Genomic DNA, 24,013 nt, shown 5'->3' on the forward strand with positions numbered 1-24,013 from the left:
ATTTTGTGTGAAATAGAATGGAATCTATTTATCACATCCTATCCTTGAACATACGTCAAAAATTACATCTGCGAGGAACAAAATGCTCAAGTTGACGTGTTTCCCTTCAGCAGTCACTCCATGTCAGAGAGGGGAGGAAAAGTACCGCTACATTTTCATACCCTCATCCCCAAAGCAGACTTGTATATACAAACAAGACCCATAAAACCAATTACATAAGTAAAAGCCCACATTGGGCTCGCTCGATGCCTCTCTGTGGAAGGAAAAGTCTTATTTCGGCTCATACAGCTCAGTTTGTCTCCCTCCCTGCTCAGCCTCCAATCCCCGTCAGCTGTCTTTCTTCTCCTCTGTGACTCCATCAAGCTGCTGGAAAGGAGTCGACTTCCCTCTGATGGTCCCGCCTCAGACATGCGTGAGCATCCCTGTAATTATATTTGCTTAAACAGAGGTCAAATATTAGCTGTGGCCACGGGGCAGGGTTTATTACATTTCCCTGAGAGGGAGACTCTCAGAAGCTTGTGCGTCTGTTCTAAGTATAATCCCCAGGCCTGAAATAACTGTGAGGAGGCCGCAGAGCTGGAGAGCTTGTTTACAAGGTAAACATTTGCTTCCACTTTTCAAATTACAGTTTGGTGGAGCTGCTGTGCTGTCCCAGATTTAAGGACGTTTACAAGGGTTCCTCTCTCTCTTTTTTTTTTTTTTTTTAAATTTTTTTTTTTAATCAATAATCCTTTTTTCACCTTTCATCCAGTAGTTCCCTGAATGGCACATCTGTAAGATGTACGTTTCATGTCATTCAAATGAGAACTACAAATTTTACATCTCAGGTGGAAATCGGTTTGCATCTATAAGAGAGAAATCTTATTTTTTATTTCTTTTTTTGCAGCAAAACAATGAGACTAGAAACCAGCAATGGGCTGGCGACATGTCCAGGGTGTACCCCGCCTCTCGCCCAGTTATTGCTGGGATAGACTCCAGCTTCCCCGCAAACCTTAACTGGATAAGAAAATAAATGAATGAATCATGTAGGATTAAAGTTGTTCTCAGAAGTGAAGTAAAATAACCAACAGACTGTGTATCTTCTAGTCAGAGGAGTAAAATGCCTAATGTAATATTTCACTGAAGTATTTATCTATAAATAAATGAGTTTGAAGGATTGATGTGACGTTCCTGCCTTTGGTTATGCGGTGTGAGGAAGCTCAACCAGAGGAGTCCATGAGCCATCCTCTCTGACAGCAGAAAGGTCTGAGATTCATGCGTCCACATGGCAAAGTTCTACGGATTATGTAGTTGATATTCTTAATGGTTTATTGGATTAAATAAATACGGTAGTAACAGTCCCAGGCTACACAGTGGAATAGTGGTTAGCACTGTGGCCTCACAGCAAGAAGACTGCTGGTTCAATCCTTGGCTAGGGCGGGGTTCGGACATTGGTCTTTCTTTGTGGAGTTTGTATGTTCTCCCTGTGTATGCGTGGGTTCTCTCCAGGTTCTCTGGCTTCTTCCCACCGTCCAAAGACATGCATGTTAGGTTAATTGGTTATTCACCCATTGGAGTGAGTGGTTGTTTGTCTCTGTGTGGCCCTGCGATGAGCTGTCCAGGGTGTACCCCACCTTTTGCTCAAAGACTGCTGGGATAGACTCCAGCTTCCCCGCAACCCGTCATCGGATTAAGCAGGTGGGATAATGAATGAATGAGTAGTAACAGTTCAATGGTTGACAATTAGTTTAAACTCCAAAATTGATTAATCATTATTATAATACACTCCCCAGCCACTTTATCAGATCTCCCTTACTAGTACCATATTGGACCCCCTTTCTCCAGAACTGAAGTAATTCTTGGTGTCAGAGATACAACAAGGTGGAAACGTTCTCCAGATTTTCTCCATGTTGACATGAAGCATCACAGTTGCTGCACATCATGATGAGAATCTCCCGTTCCACCACATCCCAAAGCTGCTCTGCTGGACTGAGATCTGGTGACTGTGGAGGCCGTTGGAGGACAGTGACAACACTCAGGTAGACTGTGCTGGTTAAACCATGTCATGTTGGGACTAAGGGGACCAAATTGGGACAAGAAAATATTCCCCTACACCAACACACCAGCAGCCTGAAGCGTTGATCCTGACGGCAGGATGGATCCATGTTGTCATGATGTTTCCAGCAGATTCTGATCCTACCATGTGAATGTGGAGCTGAACTGGAGACTCATCAGACCAGCAACGTTTCTCCATCTTCTATTGTCCAGTTCTGGTGAGTCTGTGTGAATTGTAGCCTCAGTTTCCTGTTCTTACTGACAGGAGGGAACCCGGTGTGGTCTTCTGCTGCTGGAGACCATCTGCTTCCAGGCTGGACGTGTTGTGTGTTCAGAGATGATGTTCTGCAGATCTTGGTTGGAACCAGTTCTTACTGGGCTTCCTGTTGCTTTTCTGTCATCTCCAACCAGTCTGACCAGTCTCCTTTGACATCAACAAGACGTTCTGGTCCAGTTAACTGCTGCACGCTGGATATTTTCTTTTCTTCAGATCTTCTCTGTAAATCCTACAGATTGTTGTGTGTGAAAAGCCCTGGACAGGGGTATCCAGCTCTGGTCCTCCAGGGCCACAACCCTGCAAGTGTTTTTATGTTTCACTGCTCCAACACACCCAGCTCTTATGAAATGCTTCTCAACAACACTTTGGCCAATTAAGCCGATTCAGGATTTCTGCAGCAGGAAATATCCAAAACCTGCAGGTCTGCAGACCTCAAGGACCGACTTTGGACAACGCTGGGTTAGGACCTTACAGACAAAGGATGAGACACAGAATCTGAGACTTCCCTTCATTCATATAAGCCAAAAATCTGCAAATATTTTCTTTCTTAATCACCGTTAACCCTTTATAGGGCACTCGATGAAATACCTTAAAATGAGAAATTTTGACCTAAAATTGTCCTTCTGGTACCTACCATTCTGTTGTTACATTTAAAAAAAAAAAAAAAAGTTGTTTTATGCTAAAAATGAAAGAAAACAAAGTGATCAAAAATAGTCACTTTCCTGATAAAGGGTTAAAATGTTCCCGCCTGTCCTCTTCTGACCCAGACCCTGGTTCTGGGCTCCTCCTAAAACCTGCTCAGACTTTGTTTTACTTGCAAACAATAAAAGCTAAAGTTTGGTTTCTGCGGACAATAAAAGATTCCTTACATGTTTCACATGAAATATTTTCACATTATTATTAGCTTAACTGTGAAATCCTCAATAAAAAATCTCTTTGGACTATTACCTGCTTGATTTAAATGTCCTCATGACGACAGTCATCTTACAAACCAAAAGCAAATGAATTACAGTGGCAGACAGACAGATGCTGTTGTTTGTGTTCAGATTGATGGACTTTCCACAGTTTATAAGTCACAGGAGTCTGCAGAGCCACTCTATTAATGCTCAGAGCAGCTGGATCATAAAGGCTGAGAGGATGCAGGCAGCCGGGGCCAGCAGGCCGGAAGCTTTCCTCTGCCCAGTAGCTTCCTGTTTTCAGACACAGCTCAAACAGAAGGAAACTGGCTGACCTCTCAAGATTCACTCTAATCTCCCTGTCAGACAAACCCAGGAGCCCAGAGAGTTCATGCCATTTTCTGTAAATAGTGTTATTATACTATTACAAACCGTCTCAATGAGGCGATAACTGCGCTTTCACAAGTTAACTTTCACTGCTCTCTGAAGACTGACGTGCCACTGTCGCCATCTAGTGGCCAGAAAGAAAGCTAAAAATGCATTTTATGTTCTCCTAAACTATTCACTCTTTTTTAAAAAAAATTTCATAAAGTGTAAACTATTCCTGACTGGATAAAGATTTGTGCTGAAGAACTTCTTTACCTTAGACACATCATAGTCAAAGTTTTCATCATTTAAATTCACCAAAACGTGACACAATCTCAAGCTTCTTATATGTTCACAAAGTAATGTTTTAATGTTTTTTTTAAATAGATTACTAAATGGCTGCAATTAGACATATAAACCCATACCATAATACACCCAGCACCTTCACATAGCTACAGAAAACATATAATGTTGCTAAAGAAGTCTTGAATTTTTGATTTGTTTGTACAGATCCAACACGAGTAAAAGTATACACACACACAAACACACAAAGATAGATATGTGCATTTAATCAGATTTATAAAGCTCTTTGCATGTATTTGTTTGTACTTTGTTTATATTGTTGAATGAAGAAAACTTAACTGCTTCTGCAACACCTGAATGTTGTATTAAAATGTTCACAGCTGTTGAGGGAAGAATCAACCCCATAAAATCCTTCAGTTTTGGTCTAAAACTCTTTATCTATGGATGAAAGACTTGTTGTGGACCAACTGTTTTACTTTTACTGGAGCTTTGCTGGTGTAACAAGACTGTTTCGGTTGCAGTATCATCTGCTGCAGGAGTACAGTATGAATTCAGAGATAAACTGTTGAAGTGTTACCTGGATGTATGATTGTAGACTGGAATAATCCACATCATTCACATCTTAGCTCTGTGTAACCTGAGTGAGCATGTAGAAAATACTAAAATAAACAATTTAAACATAAATAGCGTTTATTTAATTGCTTATTTACATAAACAATCACTCCTTTTACAGCTTTCAGACCGTCTGGCTCAGCATTACTTTGCCCTTCCAACAACGCACACCCCGAGGCGGATCACCAGCTGAAGTACACGGCAAAATTAACACACACAGGACATCCTGATTTGCACAGCAACCCACTACACAACAACAGTCACTTAATATGTACGAAAATCAAGATCGGATGAACCAGTGCTGAGCACCACGGACAGGGCCGGATTAAAAGTGCACAGGCCCCTGGGCCCCCCCATGTGCCCCAAGTAGGCGTGGGACACCGGGCCTGTGCCCATAATGCCTATTGGATAATCCAGCCATGACCACGGATAAGAAATTCTTTTGGGGGAGTGACCAAAAAAAAACAAAAACACTCACAAACGAAAATAGAAAGTAGTTAGTCCACTCTTACAATCACCACGAATTGTGGCCTGAACACACTTACAACTGGAGCAGACTAACTTAAAAACAAAAGTAAATCAACAAAAGGACAGCAGGTCGCAACACACGGTAAACAAAACAAATACATTACCATTAAACAAAAACATTTTAATTTACTTCCTTTAAGAGCTATAAAAGCACAGCATACCTGCAGCCTCGAATTCCAACACCCTGTTTCCTTCATCCAGCAGTCTGCCAGAGACCAGCCCTGTCATACAAAGCATGTTGAAACCCTGTCCACACAATAGAAAATGCAACACACTAAAACCAACAGTATATTTACCAGATCACTGCTGAGGTTCAACACTGTCCCCGAAAGTCAACGTGGGCTCTGATGCCCCTGGCTACCAGACAGGAAGCTGGCATAACCTGGCAGACTGCCACTCCCCATTTATAGAGGACCTCCCCCAAAGGACAAACTGGTGGGTTTTTTTTTGTTTTTTTTTTTTAATTGAGTGAGATTAAAGCACATTTTATTACATCTTATTTATTTATTTATATTCATTTATCACAGAAATGCAAGACATGAGACTTTTTATAACCTTCAGGCGGAAATGATTTAAAACTATTATTAAACAAAGGCACGAAGAGGAAGGATTCATGTTTACAACATCTTAGATATTTCAGGGATGATGGAGGGAGACGCCTTTGTGGACGCCGTGCATCAGTTTACAGTCAGAAGTAAATTAACACCTGAAAACATTGTGGAGGTTTGATGATGCTGAGGGGGTGTCAGTCAATTTAAATACTCATGAACATAAAACATGTTTCTCATTTTGTTCATATGTCCATGTGGCATTTATCTGACACTAGTGGACATATCTTGTGTAAAATTTGGTCAAAATAGTTTTTCTGAGTATTTCTGCATTTAAATAATTGTAAAACAATGGTGGGCCAAAAAACACCATAAACCCATAGAGCGGGGCCACAAGCTCCTGCCCTGAGCAGACAGCTGATCAGCATTTATGTGTAGTAGCAGGTTGCAATATTAAAATAAAAGCTAATCACTTTAGCTTTCACAATTTACCGCAACACTTTGCTGTCAGAGAGCAATACACGACGTTTCTTGGTTGCAGCAATGTTACAAACCACATCAAATGAATCATTAAATCAGATAAGAGAAGAGATTTATAAAGCTCACAGTCAGAAAGTGGAAGTAAACTTATTCAAATTCTACTTCACTTTTTTTCCCCCCTTTCTTTTGATTTAAACTTGATCAGATTTAACATTAACATTATCCATCCATCCATCCATCTTCTGCCGCTTATCCAGGGTTGGGTCGCGGGGGCAGCAGCCTAAGCAGGGAAGCCCAGACTTCCCTCTCCCCAGCCACATTTGCCAACTCTGCGGGGGGGATCCCGAGGCGTTCCCAGGCCAGCCGAGAGATATAATCCCTCCAGCGTGTCCTGGGTCTTCCCCGGGGTCTCCTCCCAGAGAGACGTGCCTGGAACACCTCACCAGGGAGGCGTCCAGGAGGCATCCTGACCAGATGCCCGAGCCACCTCTACTGGTTCCTCTCGATGCGGAGGAGCAGCGGCTCTACTCTGAGCCCCTCCCGGATGACCGAGCTCCTCACCCTATCTCTAAGGGTGAGCCCGGCCACCCTGCGGAGGAAACCCATTTCAGCCGCCTGTATACGAGATCTCGTTCTTTCGGTCACGACCCACAGCTTATGACCATAGGTGAGGGTAGGAACGTAGATCGACTGGTAAATCGAGAGCTTCGCCTTCTGGCTCAGCTCCTTCTTCACCACAACAGACCGGCGCAGAGCCCGCATTACTGCAGACGCCTTACCGATCCATCTGTTGATCTCGCGCTCCCTCCTTCCCTCACTCGTGAACAAGACCCCGAGATATGTAAACTCCTCCACTTGAGGCAGGACCTCACTCCCGACCCGGAGAGGGCAATCCACCCTATTCCGGCTTAGGACCATGGTCTCAGATTTGGAGGTGCTGATTCTCATCCCAGCCGCTTCACACTCGGCCGCGAATCGCTCAAGCGAGAGCTGGAGATCACAACCAGATGAAGCCAACAGAACCACGTCATCGGCAAAAAGCAGGGACCCAATCCTGAGGCCTCCAAGTCGGATCCCCTCAACACCTCGGCTGCGCCTAGAAATTCTGTCCATATAAGTTATGAACAGAATCGGTGATAAAGGGCAGCCTTGGCGGAGTCCAACCCTAACCGGAAACGAATCACACTTACTACTGGCAATGCGGACCAAGCTCTGACACCTGTCGTACAGGGACCGGACAGCTCTTACAAGGGGGTCCGGTACCCCATACTCCCGGAGTACCCCCCACAGGAGCCCCCGGGGGACACGGTCGAATGCCTTCTCCAGGTTCACAAAGCACATGTAGACTGATTGGGCAAACTCCCATGCCCCCTCCAGGACCCCAAAGAGGGTATAGAGCTGGTCCACTGTTCCACGACCAGGACGAAAACCACACTGCTCCTCCTCAATCCGGGATTCGACTATCCGGCGGACCCTCCTCTCCAGGACCCCTGAATAGACCTTACCAGGGAGGCTGAGGAGTGTAATTCCCCTGTAATTGGAACACACCCTCTGGTCCCCCTTCTTAAAAAGGGGGACCACCACCCCAGTCTGCCAATCCAGCGGTACTGCCCCTGATGTCCACGCAATGCTGCAGAGGCGTGTCAGCCAGGACAGCCCCACAGCATCCAGAGCCTTAAGGAACTCCGGGCGGATCTCATCCACCCCCGGGGCCCTGCCGCCAAGGAGCTTTTTGACCACCTCAGCGACTTCAGCCCCAGAGATAGAAGAGTCCACCCCTGAGTCCGCCAGCTCTGCTTCCTCATCGGAAGGCGTGTTGGTAGGATTGAGGAGGTCTTCGAAGTACTCCTTCCACCGACCCACTACGTCCCGAGTTGAGGTCAGCAGCTCCCCACCTCCACTGTACACAGTATTGATGGAGCACTGCTTCCCCCTCCTGAGCCGCCGGATGGTGGACCAGAATCTCCTCGAAGCCGTCCGGAAGTCTTTCTCCATGGCCTCGCCAAACTCCTCCCATGCCCGAGTTTTTGCCTCGGCAACAGTCGAAGCCGCATGCCGCTTAGCCCGCCGGTACCCATCAGCTGCCTCCAGAGTCCCACAGGCCAAGAAGCCCCGATAGGACTTCTTCTTCAGCTTGACTGCATCCCTCACTGCTGGTGTCCACCAACGAGTCCTGGGATTACCGCCACGACAGGCACCAACGACCTTATGGCCACAGCTCCGGCCGGCCCCCTCAGCAATAGAGGCACGGAACACAGCCCATTCGGACTCAATGTCCCCCACCTCACTCGGGACATGGTTGAAGCTCTGCTGAAGGTGGGAGTTGAAGCTTGCTCTGACGGGGGACTCAGCCAGACGTTCCCAGCAGACCCTCACAACACGTTTGGGTCTGCCAGATCTGACCGGCCTCCTCCCCCACCACCTGAGCCAACTCACCACCAGGTGGTGATCAGTTGACAGCTCCGCCCCCCTCTTCACCCGAGTGTCCAAGGCATGTGGCCGCAGGTCACGACTACAAAATCGATCATCGAACTGCGGCCCAGGGAATCCTGATGCCAGGTGTACATATGGACACTCTTATGTTGGAACATGGTGTTCGTTATGGACAATCCATGACGAACACAGAAGTCCAATAACAAAACACCATTTGGGTTCAGAGGGGGGGGACCATGCCTCCCAATCACTCCCCTCCATGCCTCACTGTCATTGAGCATTGAAGTCCCCCAGCAGAACAATGGAGTCCCCAGAAGGAGCACCCTCCAGCACTCCCTCCAAGGACTCCAGAAAGGGTGGGTACTCTGAACTGCTGTTCGGTGCATAAGCACAGACAACAGTCAGGACCCATCCCCCCACCCGGAGGCGGAGGGAAACTACCCTTTCATCCACCGGGGTAAACCCCAACGTGCAGGCACCAAGCTGGGGGCTGATGAGAATGCCCACACCTGCTCGGCGCCTCCCACCATGAGCAACTCCAGAGTGGAAGAAAGTCCAGCCCCTTTCGAGGGTACTAGTTCCAGAGCCCAAGCCATGCATCGAGGTGAGTCCAACTATATCTAGCCGGAACCGCTCAACCTTGCGCACAAGCTCAGGCTCCTTCCCCACCAGAGAGGTGACGTTCCACGTCCCTAGAGCCAGCTTCTGCAGCCGGGGATCGAACCGCCACGGTCCCCGCCCCTTGCTGCCGCCCAGCTCACACTGCACCCGACCCCTACGGCTCCTCCCGCAGATGGTGAGCCCACGGGAGGTGGGACATTAACATTAAACAATGTTAAACTTGTCTGTGTGCTGTATGAAAACATTGTCATTGCTAAATTATTTGAGGGAGTTGGTGTGTGTTCGTGTTGGGTGGTTTGACCAAAATGACACAAAATTCATGGTCACTGAAAGTGTGTTTTTTGGCCTTTTTTCCATGCATAACTGGACGTTAACCACATTTTCCTCTGACTGAGAGAGGTAAGACTGTTTTATTGTCATTTGAATGGCGCACAGTAACATAATTATTATAATAATAAATTAATGAATATCCAGTGTCTTGATCATATCCCTGGATCAGTTTTCTTTTCTTCTTTTGGATTTGATCCATCAGTGCCACAAGTAAACATGTCTCCAAGTGACATCTGATTCCAGTGTCTTCCAGTTTTACCTGAGGATTTGGAGGGTGCTCATCTTTATTTTCATGCATTTTGGTTTTCAAAAGTATGCAGATAATTGCTTGTGTCATCTCCTGCTGGGATAACTTTCAGAACTTTCTCTGTCCATTTTCACTGCTGTACAACTCCAATAGCACAGCTGCTCTCATGCATGTTTAGTGGTGCAGCAGTGAAAAAGGTCCCCCCTCAAACACTTTAATATTTTATATATTAATATATAAACACATGTATATATAAAAGAAGTAAAAACCAGTTTCCAGTTTGAACTTGTGTCTTGCCCAACACTAATGTGCATAGTTTTAATCTGTTAACCCTGTTTTTTTTTTTCTTTATCCATTTTGAGTTTATTTCTAATGTTTTTTGGAATACAAACGTCTTTTTTTTTTACTCTATGACATCTTGTCTCCACACCATGATTTTACCTTTATGTTGAAAGTGTTATAATGTCAATATATCAAACATTTGCATTTTCATGCATGCCAAAGACAACACAACTGGAGTTTTCTTCAGTCATAAAGGTGACGCTCACGCGATAATTGCTCTTGTGTTCTCAAGTGGAATCTCCTCTCTTTTATCAGGCGGATGTTGGGGCTCTACAGGCTCAGGCTTGTCGGCTACAAACTTTTTCACCTTGGTGTCTTTGAAAATCTGCGAGATGAGTCGCTCAAAAAACCACTCCAGGTCCTGAGGGTCATCCGGCCAGATGAGGTACTCCCTTGCCTGAACAAAAGCTCTGACTGCATGGTACTTCATCAGCTGGTAGCGAGCCACCTTCGGATGGATACAGCAGAATACAAAGAGGGTAGAGGTGAGAATAAAAACTAAATAAAGCACTCACAAGTTTTCTAGCAAAATACTAGATCTATATGCTGAGAAGGATTAGTTTTAGATTTGTCAAGTGGCCGGTGACGTGCTAGCATACTTCTGTAAAATTATTCTATTCTATTCTATTCTATTCTATTCTATTCTATTCTACAGTCATTTAGCAGATGCTATTATCCAAAGCGACTTATATATGAGTTACAATAACACAAGCACGAAATCAAACAGCAGAGACATCGTAGGAAGGTGCTAGTGGACTGTCCAGTTGAACGCAGTTCCCTACATCAAGTGCTACAGGCTTTTTTGTTTTTGTTTTGTTTTTCTTCCTTCTCAACCCACAATATTACATATGTTAAAATACAAAGAATTAATACCACGATGTTTGTTGCAAAGACCTGGGCTAAGTTCTCCAACTTTTCTAACAAATATAGCCATACTAAGTGTTGAAGTGCTCCTTGAAGAGCTGAGTCTTCCGTTTGCTCTTAAAAGTAGACAGGGACTCTGCAGAGCGGACAGAGTTTGGGAGATCATTCCACCATTGTGGCGGAACAGAGGAAGAGTCTGGCTACTGATTTAGTCCCACATAGGGCTGTGAGGATATGCTTTAGTCCCGATTTGATTCAATTCCAAGTTTTTGGGTGCCCGTTTGATTTGAATTGCAATTCTCACAATTCTTCGATATCGTTCATTTTTGTAGATTTAAAAAAAAAAAAAAAAAAAAAAAGTATAAAACTTTTTTTTTTGCTCCTCATTTTTCTTGATTTCAATTAGGAAAAAACAACCCAGTAGCTAGACCATCATTCTGCTGCTGTATTGGTCAAGAAGACAAGCAAAAAGATAAACAAAAACAATAAAAAATGAAAAATTTATAGCGGATTAATTGTATTTATTTGAAAAAAAAAGATTTTTTAACAAAAAAATTATGAATTATTTTAAAATTATGAAGCAAAAAAAATACAGATTTTTGATTTTTTGATTCAATCTTCCCTTCCCTAGTCCAACGTATTGGTGGCAACATGATGCGTCTTTCACTGGTCGAACGTAGCTGTCCAGAGGGAGTGTAGTCTGGATTAGGGAGTGAAGGTAGACAGGAACCGTTTGAGTTATTGTTTTGTAAGCCAGAAGCAAAGCTTTAATTTTAAATTTAAACTAAAAACTTTAAATTGATGCATGCTGCGACCTGAAGCCAGTGAAGTGTGATTAGCAGCGGAGTGACATGAGTTTGCGCTGCAGCGTTCTGGATCATCTGCAGAGATTTAACAGAGCATGCAGGCAGACCTGAACCAACAGCTGAGTCATGTGTTCTGTCAGGTATGGTCTGATTCTCTTGATGTTGTAGAGAGCAAATCAGTAAGTACGGGCAACCGAGGCAACATGGACCTTAAAGGTGAACTGGTCATCCACCATGACACCAAGATTCCAGGCAGCAGACGTAGGAACAAGTGTGATAGAGTCAAGCTTCACATTTAATTGCGGATGTAAAGAAGGATTGGCTGGACAGACAATGCTAGCAGCACAGATGTCTGTGGGAGTCAAATGTTAATACTGTATCCACTAGACTGGATCCACTCCCAGGTTTAGAGAACATGTCTAATATTCTAATACACACCTTCCCTACCACCAACATGATCAAGACGTTTGTTAGCTCCTCCAACATCCGACCATGAGCGAGCGCAAATGCCTCCAAGCACCAACCATCTACAAAGAAGCACAACCTTGTTAATTTGGTTCATGCTTACATTCTTCAAAGTGTTAATACATTTTGTTAGTGAATAGTGATAAATAAACAGAACAGAGAAAATGAGGGTCTAATATCCTGGTTTATGATAACTAATGTGCTAGCTTTTGGGAACACAGGATGGTGGGAAGAGTTTTGTTTTATTAAAAGAGTATTAGCTTAGCATTGGGACTGGGAATGGGGAAATTGGGAAAAGGGAAACCTGGAGCTTTCTACAGCAAGTCTTTGCTAACATTATAAACTGAAGTAACGCGTGAAAGTCTAAATTTATGACTTTAAAGAATGATGCAAGCCTGTTTCTTCTGAGGAATGCAATTACTCTGAAAAGATGCTAAGCTAGTTTCCCAAAAATATCAAACAATCATTACTACAACTAGCCAAGAAATAGTTTCACATTTACTTTACACATAATAAAAATAAAATAATGGTGTAGCTTTCACATGTAGCTTCACAGAAGCCATGTGAATGCATTTTATACGTCTAATGAGCTTTTTACTTCATTAATAACATGTGTAACGTTGCAGTAATGGAGGATGCCAGTAATTATAGCAGCAAGGTGAGAAATTAAACCAGTGGTGGTCAACAACATTAATAGTGGGTGTTGATGCTAAATCTGGACTTCCACTAAAGTCACAGATCATTTGGGGACAAGTTGTGGTGACATGTTTGCACATTTCACAACTATCCATTTATAAGGAAACTGTCATCAACTATGTGATCTTTCAAGACTTTCTTTTCATAATTAACCATACATATGTTGATATCAGTTTATCTCACATAGATAAAATATAATCATGCATCATTACATCCAGTGGCATGCTTGTCATGCATATAACAGTACAGAAAGTGAGGAAATATTCTATATTTTCTCTTTAAACAGCCACATTAGTGGAATGAGCAGCAGACTTGAATATTATAAACCCATAAATATAAACCCTCATTATAATGTGGAAGATCCACGCATGGCCACAACATCCTGGTACCGCCTCCTCATGCTGGTCACACTGGTATGGGATGGCATATCATTTTTCCACCAGCATCTGTCACAAATCAGCCAGTGTGGTTGTGTTGGTTGTGTCAGTACAAACAATAGTCCAAGATGATCCAACAGGTTTCAATTGGGTTAGGGGTCATTCTTTCATTGGAGGTAGTCTCTAATAAATCTGCTCCATGAAGATGAGATTTCAGTCCCAGACAGTGGAGTTATGGGATCGCTACTGGTTGCAGCTTTACGTCTTCACATCTCTCTGCATTGAGATATCCTCCAATGTCCTTTGTTCTTCCAGAAAAGAATATGAAGTCTCACACCATCAGACTGCCTCCGCTAAAAGCTATTACTCAACTGGTGCAGCATTTGGCGTTCTTTGACACTACTATCCCATCTGTCCACTGTATTATAAACCATGTTCACAAGTGCTGCTTGTCAGGCAGCTGGTTGTCATCACCTAGCGTGCAAGAAGCTTAAAGCAAGAGTAAACAGAAGAATGAGCTGTTTCACACTGGCAGAGAATATGTAGGGAGTTTTTCATGGGTACAACCCACATACTCAACTCTGCTTCTCATCCCACACATGTATTTTACTTGCAAATGTGGCTTCACTCAAGATGTGGTGTCAAAGAGCCTTGTTATGAAAGAAGCAATCCACTCATTTTACAATTTAGCTCAAAAATGTTCTTTAAATCTTCATCACACACCACGCATCTAGAAGGCCTTGGTAGGCATTAGCCAAATACCCATTATTTTAAAAAATGTATGTTCCATTAAAAAGAAAACATAATTCATCAGGAAAACTTGAGAATTTGCTAATATGTTAATATGTCAGTCAGAGAAACGGTACCTTTAAGGAACTCCTGGGAGACGACACATAAAGTCTTCCTGCTGCACCAGATGGCGTCTCTGATGTTTGAGAGGTGATCTTCACCAGGTAGGAAGTCTCTGGCCTCAAAACAACACCGAAGCAAGTTTTCCTCTGAAAACTGGTAATCCAGGTTCTTCAGCAAAGCATCCTCCACCCACCTGTAGTCACTGTTGCTGAAGCAGAGGAAGGTGTCGTATTGCCAGTTCTGTTCAGCGGGAGCAGGTTTTGGGCCCTCAACAACCCTGCCAATGATCTTTTTGTAGAGGATAAAAACATGCCCACGTAGACGGGCGTAGATAATCCCACTGAGTATGACAATGTTGACAAGGATGGAGGATAAGATAAAAAGAGTAAACTTAAGAGCCTGAACAGCCTCTTCATCATCGCCCTCACATGGTTCAAAGATCGTGGCGTATTCCAGAAGGCGAAGGTTATGGACAGCAGCTGGAAACTCACATCTGTATTCCTCTACTGGGCTTGCAGAGGTTACGTTTGTCACATTCAGCCAATTCAGGAAGTTCTCCAGCATGCAGTCGCAGTGGAAGCGATTTCCCGACAGGCCGAGGAAGCTGAGAGACTGAAAAGTCGCAGGATCAGGGGAAGCCAGGAAGTTGTTTGAAATGTGGAGTATTTTCAGGCTGACAGGAAAGACATCTGCCTGCAGATAGGTCAAGGCATTTGACGAAAGGTCTATCTCTACTATCGAGCTGAGACCATTGAAAATCCCCTGAGGAAGAGTCATAAGTGAATTGTAGCTTATATTAAGATGTCTCATGTTTTTGAGGTGATCAAACAGGTCAAGGCATTTCCCCTGAGACCAAACCAGCTGTAAAGAAATGCCATGAAGATCCAGCTCTACCAAACTATTATTAGGAGGGATTGTCACCTGATTTAACGTGCAGTACCTGATGAAGTTGCCACTGTAAAGTAGATACTGAAGATGCTTGAAATGAGTTAAAATGACATAAATAGCCTCCAAATTTGTTAATCTGTTCTCTGAAATGTCTACATAGACACTGTTAATGCCAAAATCACTGATTTGGCTGACTGAATTCAACTTGTTATCTCCCAAGAAGAGAATATTTAAGCTTGGTAGCAATTCAGGAAACCCCAGATCTCGTAGCGAGTTCCCTGTCAGGTGTAAATTTTGTAATTTGGGAAGACCGCTGAATGCCTTGTATCCCAAGGCACCAATGTGATTATAGGACAAATCCAAGATTACAAGTTCGGTCAGACTGTTAAATGTGTGAGAAAATATTTCTCCCAACAGATTTGACGACAGGTTGAGAATTTTTAGATGTCCCTGAAGACCACGAAAGGCATTTATGTTAATCTGATTGATTTTGTTTTTGGAGAGGTCAATAATCAACACGTCTCTTAAAGGGCCAAAGACGTCACTCTGTAAAGCAAAGATCTGACAATCAGGTATTTGTAAAATGGTAACATAACTGTACTCAAGGCCTTTAAAAGTGGTGTTATCTGGATCAGGAAAGTTGTTGTGTGAAAAGCCTTTGCCAATGTGTCCAGAGTACACAAGATGAGTGATGGGCGTTCCATTAATTGCTCTAAAAAACTCTCTTATTCTGGTTAAACTTAATCCATTACCAGATAAGTCAAGAAAACTGAAGCCCATTCCTTTGAAAGGGTTTCCACAGCTCTCCCAGTGAACATCTGTTGTGAATAATTGGTTAGCTTGAATGTTGAGTGCGAGATATTTACCCTTGAACCCAACTAGATCATCTTCACACAACTCCTCGATCTGATTCAGTTTGAGGTTAAGGTTTGTGAACTTTGTAAGATTTGAAAAGAAGAGACCAGGACGAAGCCTCTCTATATGGTTACCAAAGAGGTTGAGCGTTTCTAAGGACAAAAGTGGCTCCAGATAATTTTCTGCCAGTATGGATTCTGTCAATGTGCAATAATCCAAAAATAACTGCTGTAAACTGAAAAGTCCTGCAAATGCCCTCGGCTCCAGTTTAAGCCCAGGATTAGATCCAAGAACCAACCGGACCAGCTTCCTCTGCCTGAGGAAGGAATCGTTCATGATGACAAGCTGTACTTTCTGGTCTCCAAGATCCAGTTCCTGTAGCTCCTTATAGGCTCTCAGCGAGCTGCTGTTGATCTCGCTGATGTGGTTGCCCTCCAGGTAGAGGTGGGTGATGCTGGGAGGCAGAACAGGAACCCAACGATGCCACTGTCGTGGACAATTAGCTATTTGTCCATAAAAAGTGCATGATCGGTAGCACATGGTCACCTGCGGATTGGAGGGTTTTGTTATTTCTGTTCTTTGTTAATGATGTGCTAAAAAATGAACAATAATTAATGTAATAGAACGAGGTAATTCACCCGTAATGGTTTGTTACAAATTGCTCATTGTTGTTTTAGTGTCAAACACTGCTCTTAAAAGACTCATATTAAGTCTTTTTTATTTTTACTGATGAGGGTGTGCTTAAGTAAAAATTCATTAGGGACCAAGCTTTATGCCTCTTTTCCATTAGTATCAGCTTGTCTCAACTTAACTCGCCTCAACTTGTCTCAGCTTGGTTCTGTTTCTTTCCCATGTCAATTTAGTACCAGGTCTAAAATGGGCGGGATTTTTGCAAAATCACTGTGACGTATGTTTTGTGCACAACAAGCTCTTTAACAACACAGGACCTAGAGGCAATCTGCTACTTGGTCTGTGGCTCGCCAGTCACTGTCCATAAATTATATCCATTTGTTGGAACCACTTCCAGTCTTGTCTATTTAATCCACTCCGACCAATGTGGTCCTTGACCTGCCCATTGTCACTTTTGAACTTTTTCAGCTTCTCTCAACAGTGCTGAAAACTTCTTTGCTACCCATAGCCATTGAGTCGGAAAGCTCTTGATAGATTTTTTTTTTCATTTTGTGTCACTCTATCTAGTTCCTTCTGTACCCTTTTGCTCAGCAACCAAGCAAAGAAATGTCTCCATCTCAGTGTTGGACCACAGAACAGACTTTTGTTGCACCATTGTTTGTCATGTAAACAACTTGCGAGTTGGAGTCACTCTTCCAGTGATGTCACTCCCTGACCCTGACCTCTGATTGGCTGTGCCCCTGACCAATAGCGGCATGCAGTCTGACAACATCACACGCAACCCGACGTAGCTCGCTTAGTTCCTGAGCTGAAGAGTTACAACAAAAGTATTGGTAAATGGTTACCGAAGCCTTGTGGAAAACCCTACAAATCGAGCTGAAGCGAGGTAAGTTGAGACAAGCTCATACTAATGGAAAAAGGCCATTACTAAACCAAACCGCACCAAGCTGTTCCATCCCAAGACACATGCATTGGTGAAAACAAGGTTGTAAAGTCGGCAGACTGATGCCCCTTTTTATGGGATTCATAGTTTTTAGGGATCAATAAAGCAGCTGAAATGCCATTGAATGATGCACCTTGCACCCGTCCCAGATTGTTGTTATGTTCCAAACCAGTTAGGTGAATCTAGTGAGTTAATTTACATTGTCATATATTCATTTCAAGTAAAAATAAGTTATCTATTTATTCATAAAATAAAAAATTTCAGGGTTTCATACATGTTATGGCAATAATTCAAATGATTTGAGCTACGTCCATGCTGCAGGTCTTAATGCTCATTTCTTATCTTTTAATGGGACCCAATCTTTTTCCCAGGTTGTGCACATTTTAATTTAGGATGCGTTTACACCAGATTAGTCCAGGGGACTTATTTCGATTTAATGGGGAATGACAAGAAATGTCACAACTTCATTTTGTTTAGTTTGGTTTCACACAGAACTTTAGTCAAGTGGACCAACTTGACTTGAAAACGGCATAGAGGTCAACAACCGTTCGTCAGGGGGTGACATTCACAGAAATGAGCATAGACCAATAAGGAAGGAAAGCAGGAAGACTAAGAAAACCTGCCTCATCAGTTGACTTGGACTAAAGACTACTATGTGCTACACCAGTAAGCTTAGTGTAGCACATGACCTAAATTTAGAAAGAATAACATTCCCACTCATGGCCTTTCAAAGTACAGACTCTTTAGACGGAGCCTGTGTTTTCACATCAGTCTGCTATTTACCAGACAAAGATAAGAGTTGTTTATTTAAACTCAAAACTCTAACTGCATTTAGTCATTGCTTTATTTCTTGTCAAAAGGCGCTTTAAACGGAGGGCTTTTGGGATTTTTCTAGTTGTAAATGTATAGTTTGAGGTTATTGTTATACACACATACCTGGAGGTAAAAGGCAGCGCAAAGCAGCGGAAGGACCACTGCTTGCATTGTGCTCTTAATCTAAAAAGACAGAGAAAATAAAATGAGCAAAGGTTAATGTTATTAAATGATCTCAGGAGTTTAAACAATACTGCCAAATTCAGTGATATGCACAGGAAACACTGTTTACTCTAGCAGGTTCATGGTTGACTAGTGTGTGTGCATAATGTGGTCCGTTTTCAAAGGGGCTTGAAGTGGCACTGTTATGCACATTTCAGTCTAATTTATTTTAATATGCAAGTCCAGAAGGGAAAGAAATAATCAAGCAATTTTCACAAACCCCTTCATTCATTTTGTATTAATCCTCGAAGATCAGCCTCTGCCAGAAACAAGCGAACAGAGAAAGCTCCGCCCTGTGTCCTGTGTCTGATTGGTCAACTGGTAGGAGTAATTATACTGAGTAGTAAAAGTGAGCGAGGCTTTCTTCTTGCAAACATGCACAATGTAGAGAAGATGACCAATCATTGAGTCCCTCCCCTCGAGATGTCACTTAAAATTTCAAAGTAGAAAAAAACTCTTAAACCAATCTTCCCATCGCCATGGAAACAAAACAGCAGGAAAACTCAAACATGCATTTAGGTGATTAAAAAAACGGCTCCGTTCACGTGTCTGATGAGAATTCAACACTATAACACTGTAGAAAGTTCAGAAAACTAGAAATAGCATAGTAGAGCCTCTTTAAGGCTTTCAGAGTCAGTAGCAATGTATACAAACTAAGGCAAGGTAAGTTTATTTTTATAGCATATTTCACGTACAAAACAATTCAAAGTGCTTTAAGTAAAACATTAAAGGTATTACAAGTGTAAAGATGAGACAACCCAGATACCTGTTGCCTAGAGCAGTTAAGGGCCACAGATGGGAGATATTATCGGCTTATCAATTCAACTGCTCCATATCTGCAGATACAGGTCAAAGCAAAAATTCTATAAAACAATAAAGTCAACGATCCTAATGCAGATGTGAATTACAGAAAAGAAATATTGCAATCTAAGCATGTTTATCATTATTTATTAAACAAATTGAACAAAAATAAGTATTTTTGTTATGTGTAAAAATTTGAGCACTTCACTCTGGTTTTGGAAACAAAAATAGAATTTTTTTTTTTTTTTTTAAATGTTTTAAAAGAAAAAAAAAAACGAACTTCCTGTTAGTACAGCGGTAGTATGAACACTGCCCCTTGTGGCGGTAGAAAGCTACAACAAGCAATCCGCTGGTTACTACTTCCACTAAGCGGACCACGTTAAAACCACACACCGGTTAAAACCTCGTCCCCACCCTGCTGTCAGTAGGATTTCCTGTCAGTCCGTGATTTTTCCACCAGCTTCTGACAGTGTCACGCTGCAGCTTTTATTTGCTTGTTGCTCAATACGGCTGTTTGGAAACATCAAGAATATTCTGCCAACAAGCGCTACTGCAAGAACTCGGTTGTAAATGTTTTAGAAACCAGAATGACTGAAGTTCTGTTACCTGTAGTTAATACCTGTGAGTGAAACGTCTTACCTGAGCTGCCGCTGGGTGAAGAAGCTAAAACCTCTGACGGTGTGAGTAGGGCGAGTCCATGAAACGCCTCCTCCTGCTTCAACAAACCCTCCTCCTGCTTCAACAAACCTTCTCTATTTGATTAACGTGCTGTGGACCTGCAGAAACCTCTGCCGTTTGTCTTCCACAACAGAATTATGTAGCAATTTCCTGCATGAATCCAAAACCTCCTTCCTTCCTCTTTCTTTCCTCCAAATCTCTTCGCCCCATTTTTCACACCATAAACAGTTTTTTTAAATTATATATATATATATATATATATATATATATATATATATAATTATTAATTAAAGAAAAGGCTGTATCTACAATGACTGAGACTGAAAAAAGGAACAATAACTAAAAATTTGCTAAATTATAATTTAGTGACATGAGACACTGTTTTTTACTTTAATTGGATTTAAAGTACAAACAAACAAACAAATCGGTTCTGGGCAAATTAGAGCATTTTTCTGATGAAGTGGGACAAAATATCTGCCAACAGGTGCAGAATCCGACTGAGAAGAACAGAAAACACCTGACTGCGGTGACACCTGCAGGAACAAAGGATTGTTTAACAAAATATTAGTTTACGATTGACGTAAACAGTGTTACTCTATTATTGTTTGTTCTTTTTACACATTTCTGTTGGACCACAGTTCAAAAGTAATTTTGTGATTTTTCTTACATTTTTATTAATCCTTCAATTTCAGCGACTGCTGTTTGAATAGTTATTTCTATTCAAGACTTTTTGTTAGACCGTTTTATTTCTCTACTACGCTCATTCAAAGCTCCTTCACAGACCCGAACCAAACTCTGTACCGTGGGAAAGGGGCTTTTGTCGTCGTTGCGCCACAGATGCCATCTCAAACACAAACCACAATCCCCCAAATGTTTTAGAAAAGATCTTAAGTAATTTCTTTTTAACAAAAAGTCTTTGCTCCACATCCTGCTATCCTTTTATTCTTAAATATTTTTTAAAATGTTTTACTTTTACTGATACTTTCATTATCATGTTTCTTTCTTCAACCTTTGAGATCTTGTGGTGTAAAGGACAGTATGTATTTATAATTTTTTTTTTTTTTTCACCCGTTGCAGTTTTTTATGTTTTATTGTTGTGAGGCACTTTGTGACCTTGTGTCTATGAAAAGCGCTATATAAATAAAGTTTATCTGATCTGATCTGATCTAGGTTATAGTTATTATAACCATCATTTTTGCTTATTTGGTGATTTAGAAAAACATTTTATTTTTGCCTTTTCCTTTTGAAAAAAAAATCTAAATAAGACCGTAAACGGTCTAAATAAAGTATTGTGTGTGTGTGTTTACAATATCTTCCAAATTATTCTGTATTGCTGTTTCAGACATTAATACAGGGGTGTCCAGCTCCGGTTCTCAGAGGCCACAATCCTGCAGGTTTTCCACATATCCCTGCTCCAACTCACCTGACTCAATCGAATCAGGTGAGTTGTGCAGAATTTCATTGGTTGCTGGATTTATTTAAAGTCAGCCAAGTGTGTTGGAGCAGGGATACATGGGAAAACAGCAGGACAGTGGCCCGCAACGACCAACTTTGGACACCCTGCATTAATAGATGGATTTAGGTGTGTTTTTCGACCCTTTTCCTCAGGACATCAGGTGAACTGAACTCCTCTGCCTGTAAAAGAGCCTTTCATTTCATCCAGATGTGTTAAAGTGTGGAAACACCTAAAACATGCAGGGCTGTTTTTATTGGCTTAAACTGTTATTCGTTTTTGTTTTTTCTTGGCTTAAAGGAGAAAATTGTTGTTCACTGTTTACGTGGACAGCTTCTTACCAACACCTCTCATCCACTAAACTTGGAAGTCCGTAGATAACATTATATCACGTGTGAGAACCGGGGTTTTTCTCCCTTTAAAGACTGAGTTCACGAGTGAGGGAAGGATGGAGTGTGAGATCAACAAATGGATCGGTGCGGCGTCTGCAGTAATGCGGACTCTGCGCCGGTCTGTCGTGGTGAAGAAGGAGCTGAGTCAGAAGACGAAGCTCTCGATTTACCAGTCGATCTACGTTCCTACCCTCACCTATGGTCACTAGCTGTGGGTTGTGACCAAAGACTGTATAAAAAGAGATTGACAGAGCCTCCGTGACGTCACCCATAGGTTTCTGAAGAGCTGAACTGAAGCTCGGTGGGCGGTTCCTACCATCACCATCATGGCAGAGTCATGCGCGTCGTCTCACCCGGAAAATACTGTGGCGTGATGCAAGGGAAGGGTCCCGAAATGTGTTGCTGACAACGCCACCCAGGGGGAATGCTTCCCCTGGGAAACTGCTAACCAGAACACACTGGTTAGGCACGCAAATTTGTCACCACTCGGCAGAGACCGTTCAAGTTACAAAACAAAGTTTATTGGAACAAATTACAAAATAATCCAAATCTTATTGAGATTCGCCAGACTGCCAGCTGAAATGGAGGAGACAAAAAAAATGGGCCATTGCAGCATTTAAACAAAGAGGAGAAAACTTACAAACCAAATCCCTTGTGCACTGCACCCCAAGTGAATAATCGTGAAGAAACCAAAACCCACCACCAGGGAACGGAATGCTGCCTCCGGCCCACAGCTCCTGCACACAGGATAAAAAGTTAATACAATACTAATTAAAACATAAACCCAAATACAATAAACAAAATACACAAAAGAAAATCTAATGAGTTAAAAAAAAGACAATTATAAGGTGGGCCCAAAAAAATAGGGCCAACCGCATCCAGTCAGAAGCCCCTCGCAGCCCTCAAAGACAATGTAGGACGAGCCAGGACATTAAGCCAGAGCCCGGAAGGCAGCCGAACCGGTACATTAGGTGGAGCCAAAACAGCAGGGCCGGGATCACTTGAAATCCAAGAGGGTTTGCATGTACCCAGCCCAGCTACAGATTAAGCACAATTAATATAAAATAATGCAAATTTATACCGACAATTATGCCCACACATACCACTGCCACAGCATCAGCGCAGCGCAGCGGGGACAGAGGGAGCACAGATCTGCAGCGTCAAATGCGAACAATCTTGTGGTGCGCCAGTCCTGCCCCACATGAGCGACCAGCTCAACTACGAGTGAATACAAAGGCAAACCGCTTAACATATAAAGAAAACTGAGCGGACAAGGATCCGGTAGCAAGACTTTCCTTTCTGTTGGAGACAGACCACGCCACCGTCAACCCACTGCAGCCAGACAAAGCCAGAGGAGGAGATGACAACATGAGTTCCACCTGCGCTTAAATACCTGCACTGTACTGCCAATCTGCCAACATGTGACACTCTGGCAGCACAGCGCCATGTAGTGGCCTGGGGGAAAAGGACCTCTGGCCACAATACCAATATGGGCAAAGAGCTGTAGCTGAGCGGGGGGCTGTGAGCGTCATGGTGGATGATTGACATCAAGCAAACTCTGAGCTACCTGTAGCTAAGGGCTAACCAAGCTAACCCGGAGATAACAGGAGCTAACCAGCTTACGGAGATAAGTGGGCTAAAGCTAAGTCACGTTGTTAACCGGCTAAAAACCGCAGTTGTTCTATGTTCTTCTTACATGAAGTGGGAGATCGGGCACCTGTCAATCAAAAGGACACGCCCCTAAATATGCTGAATTTCGATATTAAATTACTTTTAAACGGTCAAGTTAAAAAAAAAATTCACTCCCCCCACAGTTGTCATGAAGGTAAACCTGACCTATTAAACCTAAAATGGATTTTTGAACCAGGCTGTAAACATGTTTATTTCTGCTGTGAAGTTGGTCTTTTTAACATGGGAGTCTATGGGGATTTGCTCTGTTTTGGAGCCCCTAGTGGATGAAGGGGGAACTGCAGTTTTATGGACTTACACATAGGCTTCACTTTTAACCGCTGGAGGCTGCCACATGGTCATGACCAAAAGAAGGAGATCTCGTATACAGGCGGCTGAAATGAGTTTCCTCCACAGTGGGGCCGGGCTCTCCCTTAGAGATAGGGTGAGGAGCTCAGTCATCCGGGAGGAGAGCAGAGTAGAGCCGCTGCTCCTCCACATCGAGAGGAACAGTTGAGGTGGTTCGGGCATCTGGACAGGATGCCTCCTGGACCTCCCTGGTGAGGTGTTCCAGGCACGTCCCTCTGGGAGGA

At 42.8% G+C, this 24,013-nt stretch overlaps 1 protein-coding gene across 1 annotated transcript; it reads right to left on the bottom strand.

Moving 5' to 3' along the window:
• Positions 1 to 9,977: 9,977 nt before the first annotated feature.
• LOC306767825 (toll-like receptor 5) lies at positions 9,978 to 18,371 on the bottom strand. Its single transcript, XM_079255956.1, has 4 exons — positions 18,330 to 18,371; positions 14,092 to 16,366; positions 12,126 to 12,214; positions 9,978 to 10,465 (listed from the first exon to the last, which is right to left on the bottom strand). Exons 2-4 carry the CDS (start codon positions 16,358 to 16,360, stop codon positions 10,220 to 10,222), a joined length of 2,604 nt encoding a protein of 867 aa, XP_079112082.1. The 5' UTR covers positions 16,361 to 16,366; positions 18,330 to 18,371; the 3' UTR covers positions 9,978 to 10,219.
• Positions 18,372 to 24,013: the final 5,642 nt, after the last annotated feature.

The sequence above is a fragment of the Telmatherina bonti genome (assembly GCF_933228915.1).
Source record: "Telmatherina bonti genome assembly, chromosome: 16".
Classification (NCBI taxonomy): Eukaryota; Metazoa; Chordata; class Actinopteri; order Atheriniformes; family Telmatherinidae; genus Telmatherina; species Telmatherina bonti.

Excerpts from the sequence above, each read along its gene's own strand:
- LOC306767825 (XM_079255956.1), bottom strand. The coding sequence starts at position 16,360 with ATGTGCTACCGATCATGCACTTTTTATGGACAAATAGCTAATTGTCCA. Across the intron at positions 12,215-14,091 it reads CTCCCAGGAGTTCCTTAAAG|ATGGTTGGTGCTTGGAGGCA; the intron begins GTACCGTTTCTC and ends GCTTCTTTGTAG. Across the intron at positions 10,466-12,125 it reads TCATGTTGGTGGTAGGGAAG|GTGGCTCGCTACCAGCTGAT; the intron begins GTGTGTATTAGA and ends ATCCATCCGAAG.